Raw genomic sequence first — 12,796 nt, 5'->3', positions numbered from 1 at the left:
GAAAGTACTAATGTACCTTTACAACCTAAACTAAAGTCATAGAAAGGAAGTTGAAAATTTGTGAATTTGCCCTGTAATGTTGGGAAGTTTGGGATCATTTGTCAGTTTTTTATTAACTAATCCCAATTTCTGTGAACAGCCTTTTGGTACGTCTTACATCCTTAACCAATAAACGGAGTCTTGTAAATACTGAATGAGATCCATGTTCAGTAAAGTAGCCTACAACAAGCCTTCTTGTTTATATTCTTTGCTTACTGCTTGTGCGTCCCTGTGGAGAAATCCAGCCACAGACTTTAATCATCTCTTATGTACTTCAGCCTTTCCTGCTGTTAATCTATGGGCCTCTAGAAAATCGATGTGAGACCACAAAGCCTTTGATTTCACACCAACTGACGTCATCTGAATAATTAATAATTAGTGTGCTGTGCCGATGAAGTGCATGCAAGTAGAGGAAAAGGTAGTTTGTCTTTGTAGTTACCTAATAAAATATTGAAGGCAGTATTCCTGTGTGACTGCAAGGGGGTTTGTGGTATATCTGGAGTTCACACTGACCTGGGTGATCTCCATGTGTCTGTCTATCCAGAGTGGAATATTTCATTTACTATCACATAGGTCTCCTTACAACTTTGAGGCTGAGATGTTTGGCTTTTAGTGAAACATCATGCATTGCTATATAATGTGAAATGTATTGAAATGACCATCAGTTGTATGCAATGTTTTCACTGCTATGGCTAATGACAAAGTCTTGAAATTCCATGACATGACACTATGCTCAGCGGTACTTTGCATTTAGTACCAATTAACAAATGTTAAGCATTAATGAAACACGCTACATGGGCTCAGGAACATCTCTGAACACACTTTGTTGCTGTTTTGACATATGCAAGTTAAAGAAACAACCATATATAAACAAGCAGAAACACTACTGCCTTCTCTGACCCTGAGCTCATTTAAAATGGGCTGAAGTGAAGTCAAAAAACTGTCCTGTGGTCTGGCAAGTCAAAATGTGAAATTCAGTCCACAATCCAAAAGTCCATATATGTGCTGTGGGGGTGCACTATTCCACACATCATGGTTAACTTGCATATCTACAAAGGCCTAGCCTTTCTGCAACTCACACAACTGTCTACTATTTTTTTGGCTAACCTTCGACCTTTGATCATCCAGGCGTTGTTTCTTATTCTCAGGAGTGTTCCTGCTACTCCCTCATGATTCACATGGTGGGATTTTTATGCCAATAAAAAGGATATCAAAGCCTCATAAGTATTGTCTTCCTAAACTATTGTCTTCACTAAAGATCAGAATTTTGCCTCCACAGGCTAGAAGTCCAGAGTCTTCACCCTTGTACACAACCAGTATATTGATTGTTGTGTCAGCAAAAGTTACACGCTCCTGAGCTCCCAATAAGAGGTCCCTGAAAGCATCTTTACGTTCTCTGGCTTTTAGCGCGGCTACTTTATTTTAGTGCAAAATACTCCACCGCTGTGCTGGCCCAGTCTAACTCATAGCCCAGACATAAATACAATACTGTTAATGTATTTTTTTGTTTGTTTAAACAGTTTCAATAGTTCTTAATTTAACTGTACGGTTATGCGGTGCGGTTATGCTCTTAAGAAAAACAAGTTATTCAATAAGTTTTGTGTTATTCAACATCTCCAACAATTGTATTTACCTTATTTAACGGGTAATTTACTATGATTACATTTTGGATTGGTTTAATAATCAAAGCAAAGTGCATATGACCATGTGCTTTACTGACTGAACATTTTCACCATTTTATAGAGCTACAGGCTAATAGGTGAAAATAACAGGCTCAGTCAAAACGGAGATTTTTTGCAGCACAGTATTTTGCACAACTGAATGAATTAGACTAATTCTTCATGAAGCCAGGATATATTAGAGGCCTATTGTTAAAGGATAACCTGATTGTGCATATGCATTTAATTAAAAATCATCCAAAACATACAGTCATATTCACATACAAACATAATACAGAAAGGATTTGTTGTTAAAAAATTATGATTATACCATGATCTTAACCTGATTAATATCGTCGTTATATTTATGTGTGTGTGTGTGTGTGTGTGTGTGTATGTGTGTGTGTACAATGTTTCTCGGTGAAGGGGGAGTTTGTGTCCGTTTTTTTGCCCCCTCCTCCCGTCCAGAGGGGCGGGGTCCACATGGCACATCCATACTTTCAGCAGCCAGCTGCTGATTCAACCAAGTCGTTCCCATCCGTTTCAGCTCAGGCTTCCGTGGACGTGAAACCAGGAACATTTCTTATTCAACGGAACATTGGAACTTAAATAATTTTTCATCCGCCTGTTTATTTCTTAAAAGAAAACACACGCACAGTGGCTGTGAAGGCACCACTTCGGTCAGCTTAACAATGTAGGCTCGTTGGGGAACATATGATGTGAATATCCAATAGAGGATCGGAGCTCTCTATGATATGTAAGTCAAATCTTTTCGTTTGCCTCAATGTTGCACTAATCTACGGTAAGTTTGCGGCGAAGTGTCCGGTGTATTTACCGCAGTCGTAGTGATGGGGAAGATCGGTCGTGCATTGTGCCCGCTGGGAGTTGTAGTGTTTGAGTTTACGACCATATGGCCGTTAGTGGTTCTATTTCCACTTAGGATGTCACAGTAATGTTGCAATAATATTCCCATTGTGGTGTGTGGCGTTCAGGGGTGACTATGTAGTGAAGGGTATTTCCATAATAATCCATAATTCATTTTTAACTGTAATATGAGTATGGTAAACCTACTTTTTCTGGGACTTTAGTGATATAAACTATCCTTCAGGCACTTTCAGAGTTATGGAAACATCTTTTTATTATATTCAAAAAGATCTCATGAGCTTGTATTTCATAAGAACAAAGTTGTAGGCAATGTGAGTGAAGACTGTGACATTTTCAGATGCTCGGCAGCAGCTGCATTTGTTTTAGTCGAAAGAAAAACTACACAGTATTTGACTTTACCAATTAGTTATATTGTTCCTGAGTCTCTTCTCTGTATTTGCAGACATTATTTTTCATTTAAATTCCCAACACCTAAGCAGTTTAATTAATATTTCAGCAAAACTAGAAAATTAAAAATGCAGTGGCTCCCTGAGTTGAATTATCCATCGTTGCATGCTGCGCCATGATTGGCTCTCTCTGTGTGGCAACAGCCTTTCCATCCACCCAGTAACTCCCTATTTCTCATGCCGTGGTGATTCTGTGCCTCCGAGGGCCCTTTCTGCAGCATCCAGCGTTGTAACCATGGCAACCAGAGCATGACCCTGTGTGTGCTGCTACTGCTTGACCTGGATTCCTTGGTGCGTCCTAGGCGGGCGCACATGACTTGGGCAACTGACCCGTTTCTCATTGTTGGCGGTCAGTCAGCTGACGGTGTCAGTGAAAGCCAAGGCACAAATATGATGTTCGTCACGGATCAGTGAATTCAGTTATGATTGGTTTTGTATCGTTACTGGAGTCATTATGTTTTGTGCATCCCTACTGGTGTATTCTGTTACATTCGTTAATACAGTGAAAATGTATAAATAGATGCTATCAAAACTGTCTGTAGTTTGCCAGTGTGTGTGGAAATTAGTAATTTAAGCAAAAATGCCAAAATAATCTCAAGTATTACTATTGCCAATAAAGTGATTAATTTATTTTGCAAATATAATACATTTATGCTTTTGGACACTTGGTTGGACAACATAAGCATCTGAAGAAAATGGTGGTTTTTCCACAATTTTCTCATATATATTATGAACTTAATGTTTAATCCCGGAAATTAGAAAATGAAATAAATGAAATAAAAATAAATACAAATTTTCTTCTCATATCAGTTGGATTTTGACTTCGTTTTTAGTGTGACATTGCGAAATTGTTGCACTTTTACTTGGCTGGCTATGGAAATTGGCCACTGTCCACATGCCAACACCACAAAATTCCTGCCAAATCTATCCTCACCTGTGGAATATCATTTTATTGATCACGATATACTTCATTTCATCTCCCTGCTATGTGGGTGGGACCAGAAATGTAAGTGTGTTTAATTCATTTCTTATGGAATAAATGAGCAGATGTTGTGGATTTAGATGCTGCTGACAGAAAATGAAAGCGTACATGGAGCCATCCCTGAGCAGCCCACGGCTCAGCTGCAGGCTCCCTGAGGTGTCAGCTTGTTGTCGGAGCCAGACTGTGTAGGAGTGCCTATTTCTGTTCCTTCTTCATGGATCCTTACCCTCTCTCTTTCTCTCTCTCTGTCGCTTGCACAGTGCAGCAGTATAACAGGAGTCAGATCAGTCAGCCTGTGTGGTTCTCTCCCTGTCTGTCTCCCATCCTGATCTCTCCTCTTCAGCTTAGCCCATTTAAGGACACTTCACCTGCTAAGAGTCAGTCTTAGTCAGTCTTAGTCTTAGTCAAAGCTGGCACAATTAGTCATTTAACAAAGATTTTAATTGTTTGAGTTGTTTCTCAAGCAAAAAGTCAGGTTTTTATAAAAAAGAAAAATGTTAATTGATTAATTGAGAAAGCATCAAATTGAAAATTAGTTGTTTCTGTAATTTATTGATGAAGCCTTCGCTCACATGCCCAAAACACACACGAAAGGGCTGTTAATAGAAACATATTTTACACTTTAATCTTTTGATTATTTAAATAATTTAGCTCACAAATTGTCCAAACATATCCCAGTCCCTTTATGATATATTTGGACTGCATAGTTTGTTTGATTATGAATCTAAAATCCTGGAAATAAATATGTTGTTTCTTTTAGAATTGGATTTAGAAAGGACATTAAAGCATTAATTTGTATGTAATCCCTTGCATCAAAGAGTGTTTTAGTTTCCTTGCTTCCTTGTGTTTTCCATTTCCTTGCTTCCCTCCATGGTTGTGGTTTTGGTCACAACAGGAAGCTGTTTTCAGCTCTTAAAACCAACTGTACAGAGCCTGGCCAGCATGAAACAGCTGCCAGATACACTAACTATAGCTTATGCACATAGTAAAGCATTCGGCAGGTAAAGAGTAAGATTATCCACAGGAAGTGGTAGAGACCAAAACCAGAGATAAAATAGATGTATTATTAGTTGACTTAGTTGCAAGGTGGGCAGAAACATGACTCAGAATGAATGAGTGTACATAGTCTTAAATTAGAACTGATTGATCTAATCTGAATTAATTTCCAATCTGAATGAGAGGAGTGGCGTAAGCATTTGATCAATAAGACAGGTTTAGCACTTAATCTGATTATTTATTTTATTGGAATCAATACATTCTTTCTGTGCCTGTTTGCTGTTCGTGTTGTTTACGTGACATGTTTATTTTTCTTTAAGAATTTTAAATTCTTGATGTTTCTTGCAAACTCCTCCCGTAGGAGCAGTGTCTGAGATAACTGATTAATTAAAAAAAAAAAAAACACCTTGACCATCTTCCTTTGAAGGAATTGACTTTTCTCAAAGCTGAAAGAATAACCTTCTGATATATTTCTTGCAGATTAAATGCTTCACAGCAGGTGTAACCACTTTGTAGTTACCATATCTGATAAAAAGCTAAGAGCATGTTAACACACATCAAGTCAGAGTACATGTAAACAGTGACATGGAAATCAAATCAGAATGATTTCAGTAAGACTGAAGAAATATTCTGTGAAACAACAGCTACTGTTGCTGTGCTTCCATGGGAAGAAAACACAGTTTGCCATTGAGTTTGCCATGTCAACTTCAAATGTGGGGGCAGAGTTTCTGCTGCCCCCTAGTGGCTACAAAATCAGTTATTGCTGCTTTAAATACTGATGAATTCTTATCAAATTGATAAGATAAAATTATTAGTTGACAAATCATTTACATGATTTACAGAAAACTATTTAGTTTGAGCCTGAGAATGTGCATATTTTCTAGTTTTGGTGCCTATATGTAGGCAAACTAATCTTTTTAAATAATGTGCAGATTGTAATTGTAGCCCCATAGTAATGGTGTACTGACACATAAAATACAGTAAAAAAAATAATTCATAGTAAAATTTTAATTATAGCATTTTTTTCTGCTAAAAATAGGCCTCCCAAAACACTCAATCCAAAAATAATGACAAATACAGGACTAAAAAAGAACAAAAACATATAATGAGGACATGGAGACACAGCAGGCTGCACTAAAAACAACCACCCTGTCAGGAGAAGCACATCAGATACGGTTCTGTTACTGTTGCATGATGTCAGATTGTTCTGTAAGTTCCTGTGTTTCTTCATCAACATACAGTAAGTACACTTATACTAAAATAGTGTAAAATCAGTGGGGATTGCAGGCTGTCTGCACTGACCTCAGAAAAGGCAGTTTTGCTAGAGCTGATTTTATTTATCCTCTGTGTGTCTTTCAAGATGTGCTTAGAAAGAATTTCATTGTCTGCGTGTTTTGGGGCCAGGAAGGTCTGACTGCCCCTACACCATGTGAGTCACACACTAACAATGCGATTCTCTGTTTCTCCCCCCAACAAGCATTCGCTTCTCCTCACACATTAGACTGGAAGCAATAAGGCATTTAAATGCAGTGATCCACATTTGATATTTTCACATGGAGGTGGGGCGTGAGTAGCTTTCGGACATTTGAGTTAGGAGTCATTTAAGAAATTCCTGTAATTTGAAGCAGCATTAATTAGAGGCACGGATTTGATGTCACTGGTGTTCAGAGTGGATTTCGTTTTATGCAGCCCATTTTATTAAAGGGCTGTTGTGTTTGTGTTGTAGATGTGATGGATCAGCAGAGGGCGCTGCATTCAGGTTGTTTAGTCTCGGGGCTACGTACGCCTCCTGTTCGACGCAACAGCAAGCTGGCCAGCCTAGGACGCATCTTCAAGCCATGGAAGTGGAGGAAAAAGAAAAACGAAAAGCTGAAGCCCTCTGCAAGTGAGTGTTGCATAAGAAGTAATGAATCATGCAATAGAAACATGAAGGATTTATTCGCAAATAGTTTCTTGCTGTGGGAGTTTTATAAACGTTTGTGTGGTTAAGCAGTGGAGAAGAAGGCGGCTGTACGACAGAAGAGAGATGACCTCGTCAGGAGAAACCCTGGGGAGGAGGAGACAGGTGCAGAGTAACAGATGCACACACATGACCCCGAGCTGATCAAGGTTAATTTGTTTAGCCACATGGTACCAATGCAGACTCATTACTGTCCTCTTTCCTTCTGTAAATGCTGTGTGCAGATTCTGATCTCGCTTGTGGGGGCAACAACGAAGATCAAGACAGTTCGATACACTCGGATGGTGAGGACAGAGATGAGGAGCCTGTGGCACCACTGGCAAGCACTAATGAAGACCTGGGCAGTGATTTAGAAACATCAACAGGTAAAGTATCCCTCTACTATGGTTTGAGGGATAAAACATGTAAAAGTACTATTAGTGGGCTCAGGTCACCTGAATATCAAGGGCACCTGATGCAATGTAGAGTAAGTGTCATCTTCATTTGCTATGGTTGGGGGGCACCAAAGAGGGCACCTGATTGATTCTAAAACCTATCCCAGCTGTCACTGGGGGAGAAGCAGACCACACCCTGAGCAGGTTGGCAGCCCTTCACATGGAGATAGACAACTATTCACATCTACACGCAATTTAGAGTCATCAATTAACCTGCCTGTCTTTGGACTATGGGAGAAATAAAAGCAACGGCTGGCAGGTGGATTCAACCCAGGGACCCTCTAGCTTTGAGCTGGCATTGCTGACCACCCATAGTTAGACATAAAAGCAAACATTTAGACTGCGTCCAGTTAGAAGGGTTCAAACAGTGTGTAAGTTAGAAAAAACATTTTTAGCAGATACTGATCTTGTCTGCTAATATTTTTATGTTTCAGGAAGTCCATGCAGACACTCTTATTGTAGTTCCTGTTTGTGATTTGAGCTAATAAATTGATTAATAATAATAAAATGTGTGGTTGGTTAAAATCAGGTCAAGGAGAGCTAATTTTTAAAGCACTTTGTTTGCTACGTGTTTGCACTGACCAAAAACTTTCTTATAAAAATATTTCCTGATGAAGTGTCACTTAGAAAGTGCCTGGATCTAAATGTCCACTAGATGGAGACAGAGACTTTCTAAACCTTTTCTTGACTCTTACTGTTAACTTTACTTCAGTACAAGATGTGACTGAAGACTCAAAGACAGTAGAAGATCCCTGTCAGAGCGAAGATGGAGAAGACGAGAGCATTTCATTAAGTGACCCCAGCGATGAGCAGTTAATGGGGAAGTTGGAGCTGGCTGAGGGGAAGCAGGAGATGACGGTGGCTCAACCTCAGAGACGAGCCAGCACCCCTCCTCCGCCCACCCTGCCAGTCAAACTCCTCACCAGGCTGGGTAGCCTAGATGGTGAGTTTACGTGGGATAACCCTAATGTAGAGCCCCCTGGTTTTTGCAGCAGTGTCTAACTTTGATGATGTTCCTGTAGGGGCTCCCAAAGTTCCCGTGAAGAAGTCCCCCGCCACGTTACCCAGGAACTTTACTCTTCCCAAAGATCATAATGGATCCCTGTTGAGAGGCAGGATCTCCACACCCACTGGGTCCCCACACCTCGGCGTGCTAAATCCACAGCTGCCCCCCAGCTGCATCATTGAGGAACTACACCGTGCCCTGGCCACTAAACACAGACAGGACAGGTCAGAATCTGGAGCAAGATAATTATTCTATTATTATTAAGCAAGAAATAAGCATTGCTGAAGGACTGTTAAAGAAGGAGACCAGTGTTCAGGAGTGTCAGACCAGACCTTGTCTCGCTTTATACTGAAGCTGAAGAGCAAATACATAGAGTTATATTTAGTATTTTCATGCATGATTAAAAAAAACTACACACTACATAGTACAGCAGCCACTGTTTGCTCTAGAATATATTATTCAGTTTTGTTTTTTTTTTTTATTTGAAAAACTTTGTTGAACCATCACAATAAAAATCCTTTTCTGAAGTTGTGATTGACAGACTTCTCCTGTGATGTGGGATCTCAGTTTCCAGGCAAAGGAAGTGCGCTCCCCTCCTAAACGCCGGCTGGATGGCCGTCTGTCCCGCACGTCCAGCACAGAGAAGGAGCCAGCCGGGGAGTCGGAGAACAAGAAGGAGTATGATGAGAACAAGGAGAACAGACGTCTAGACGAGTACTTGAGCGACCAGGACAGCTGGAATGAGTCTGTGATCTCTGGTAGGTCTTTGCTGACAGGAGATACATAATGAAATGTTTGCTCTAAAATAATCAGCCTCTAAGTGTTCAAAGCCAGTGGGAAATAGTATAATCTGTGCTGCTATTTATTTACAGTGAGAGCACGATGGAGAGATCATGATGAATGGCAGACTGATTGGTTACGTTTTAGCGATCCGTCAACATCTGTTCTGGTGGCCTAATTCTTGGCCACTGATGTGGGTCATTGGTGCACACTGCACAGCCGCCTTCCCTTAGTATATCTTTAAGTCTGATGAAATCTGTTCAAATGTTAACAGGGTAAAGTGTAGAGAAGGGTGTGACACACGGGCCAATCACCACCAGAGGCTGATGTGACACAAATCTCTGCTGACTGCACAAGTAGTGGTAGGAGAAGGTATAGTGGACGAAACGGTTAAGAAGACTTTTTCTTGTATATTTATAATTTATAACATGTGTTAGCATAACCACCATACAGTGAGATGATATAGTTACTGTACATGCTAACGTTTACATGTTTAAACCAAAAATGTTTAAGAAAACTTAAGAGGTTTATGCAGATTCAATTTTACTTTGTTTTGTTGTTTCATCTAGTGAATATATAGTAAATATTGAGAGGATTTTCAATACTTTGGCTCTATAGTGGGCTTGGTGGATCAATGGGTAGAGCATCAGGTTGGGATAAAGAAAGCCATGGGATCGAATCCCTCACCACCAGGTGTGGCCCAGCCACCAGCCACCAAGAGCCAAAAGCCCCAAGCCCCAATAAAAATGGGAGGGTTGGAGCAGGAAGAGCATCCAGCGTAAAACAACACAAGCCAAATCAATGTACGGAACGTGTTCCGCTGTGGTGACCCCTGAAGGGACAAGCCAAAAGCCGTGGATCTAGGCCCCCACAGTGGATTTGATATTTTACATTTTTATATTTTGTGTCAGTTTTAATTTAAGAGTTGGGTCAAACTATTGGGTAAACCCGATCTTTAGTATTAATATTAAGATTTACTGCCACATTTGTTTATAGACCCCAGTGTTCGACTGCTTCTGTTGGTTTTTATTTGCTAAATTTGCAATTGCATCAGTATGAAGTTGAAAGTCCTATCACTGCCAGTAAACATCACTGTAGGATGGAAACCCAAAACAAATTAATTGGGTAGGATCAAATAATTTGCTGGAACATTATTAATAGAAAGAAAACACTGGGGAGCTCAGGAACCAACTGTATTTTTTGAAGATGTGGCAGCTGACAAAGGTACCGGGATCTATTCTGAAGGGTTTCGTTTTAGAGGAGGTCAGGGAACAACCTAATTAATAGCTTTTGGTTTTTGTGAAATAATTATAAAAAATACTGAATTTGTGATTGTGTGTTTTTATACAATACATTATACAACACAAAATTATACAATAGGAGGTGCAGTTTTAAAGTCTACCACATGGGTGGGGTTATTTGTAACATTCAGAGGGTTAGTTGAAACCTTTGCCTGAATTTTCTGACAAATGTGTGCAAACCTACTTATTTCATCATTTTAGATCCCAAGACCTCAAGACAAAACAGTTTTTTCTGCAGTGCCATAGTCACTTGCCTCTCCTGAATGTGACTGAGCTGTGTTTCATGCAAAAGGAAAGAAACTCAGGATCTGTGAAATAAAATATCTAATCAATTTGTCTTCAACAGGGACCCTCCCACGCAGGATGAGGAAGGAGCTGCTGGCTGTGAAGCTTCGGAACCGGCCCAGCAAGCAGGAACTGGAGGACCGCAATATCTTCCCAGTCCGGAGTGATCAGGAGCGGCAGGAAATCCGCCAGCAGATAGAGATGAAGCTGGCCAAGTGAGTGGTTCTGTGTGGACCCAAATCAGCCTGCCATTAGCCCCCCCTCCCAACCCTCCTCATGTATGTCTGTGTCATCACTAACTGTTGCCCACACTTTGACAGCTTGCCTGTTTTCCTTTCACTAATGCTTACTTTATCCTGCAACTAATGCTTTTACAGAGTTTAAAGAAGTGTTAGAATGTTTAGATGAAATATAATTATAATGTGCACAAATGCAACGAAAGATAAACGCACCTTAACTTAGTTTGCCAACCATTTTATTGCGGGTTTAGGAGCAAAGACAGCACACAATCGTACTTGAACCTGATTCATTTAGAGGATGGAATTCATATGGGACTGCACCCAAAATTAGTTTTTTCTGTGTCGACTCAGAATTGATACTTTTTCCTTGTCCAAACACCTCATCTACAATTATGATAAATGTTTTTTTCACAACCTACCTACAATAACAACCACAGAAAACACAACACACCTGTCAACGTCAAACCCACGAACACACTAAAATGGAGACTCGTCCACCTGAAACCGAAAAAACCAAAACACTACAACATAGTGTAAGCAGTCCAGTGCAGTGACGAGTCTATAGAGCTCTACATTGGTGAAACAACTTCTACACAAGAGGATGGTAAAGCACAGGAGAAGAAACACCTCAGGCATCTGCTGTGTACCTACACCTGAAGCACAAAAGGAAACTCGCTGAAGGATGACATTGCACACATTTTGGACATAGAAGACAAATGGTATAAGAGGGGAGTAAATGTTCACATGGAGAATCCTTCTGTCAACAAAAGGCCTCAGGCACAATCTGTGCCCCATTTTCCATGCTGCTCTTTCATCCATCCACAGGAAGATTAAGACCATTTCACACATCGAGCAGGGAGGCCACACCTAACGACCCCTCCGATGTGGATAAAGGGCTTCAAGAGTCAAGAGTCAAAGGGATAAAATTATCCTTTTGACTCCGCCCCACTATTAGCTCTTATATTATCCACCTAATGAGCATATTCAAGCCAGTTGAGAAACAAAGGAGTAGAGCATATAACTTGGTCCCTGGATCCCAACTTTCTCTCAGACTGAAAAAGCTACTTTAATGAGTAACGAAACGTTTCAAAACAAGAAGGAAAGAAGTCCAGATGACTCAACCTTTGGATAACCAAAACTGGATGACTGACAACCTTAAGATAAGTCTTAAGCTGCATATTGCAGGTTTATATAAAAACACTTGTTAGCAAAGGTTTTGAAGTGGAGTATTAGCTAAGACAAGCATCTCAAGGCTTTTCCACAACTGGAATCTTGCTGCTGTCAAGCTTTTTAACTATGAGGGAATCAAAGTGTTCCTTCCACCCCCTAATATTACCAACAATGTCTCCACTGAGAGTAATTGGAGCACGATTAATGCAACATTGAACCTCTATTCATGCTGGATCACTAAATCATGACACCACAGTACCTTTTGTTTACTATTATTTTAAATCATAGAGACTTGCATTGGCCTTAAGCTTCTTCGGGGTCTGAGGTACAGGAAGTCTGTTCACTGTCAGGGCACAAATGCCTCCATGCACTGCGCTGCTACTTTATCAGCTCCACCTGGCTAAATCCTCTTGAATCCATTAGTGCAGGCCTGCAGTTAATCCTACTTTTTTGAACCCCTTCAGTTTTTCTGGAGACTAGAAGTGAGTGCTGACTGAGCTCTGGTCATTTTGGAGACTGGGAAAAATTACATCAACACAGGCTAAATATATATGAGCTCACTTTAATGCATTGTACATTATTCTGTTGTGTTGAAGGTAAACAGTCACAACCAAT

General features: G+C 40.2%; 1 protein-coding gene across 4 annotated transcripts in view; it reads left to right on the top strand.

Annotated features, from left to right (window-relative positions):
• Nucleotides 1–12,796, top strand: part of phactr3b (phosphatase and actin regulator 3b) — a 48,106-nt gene that overhangs the window by 12,087 nt on the left and 23,223 nt on the right. The window contains exons 1-8 of one of the 4 annotated variants that reach the window (XM_067505533.1): nt 2,197–2,454; nt 6,733–6,891; nt 6,997–7,071; nt 7,191–7,331; nt 8,113–8,343; nt 8,423–8,630; nt 8,974–9,164; nt 10,834–10,987. In XM_067505533.1, the coding sequence (XP_067361634.1) occupies nt 2,448–2,454; nt 6,733–6,891; nt 6,997–7,071; nt 7,191–7,331; nt 8,113–8,343; nt 8,423–8,630; nt 8,974–9,164; nt 10,834–10,987 (1,166 nt within the window). In that variant the 5' untranslated portion in view covers nt 2,197–2,447. Of the gene's footprint in view, nt 1–2,196; nt 2,455–6,732; nt 6,892–6,996; nt 7,072–7,190; nt 7,332–8,112; nt 8,344–8,422; nt 8,631–8,973; nt 9,165–10,833; nt 10,988–12,796 lie in introns of those variants that run through there. The other 3 variants (XM_067505530.1, XM_067505531.1, XM_067505532.1) reach the window with 3 other exon arrangements.

This window comes from Channa argus, chromosome 5 (genome assembly GCF_033026475.1).
Source record: "Channa argus isolate prfri chromosome 5, Channa argus male v1.0, whole genome shotgun sequence".
Taxonomy (NCBI): domain Eukaryota; kingdom Metazoa; phylum Chordata; class Actinopteri; order Anabantiformes; family Channidae; genus Channa; species Channa argus.
This window is presented reverse-complemented; position numbering and strand designations above follow the sequence as displayed.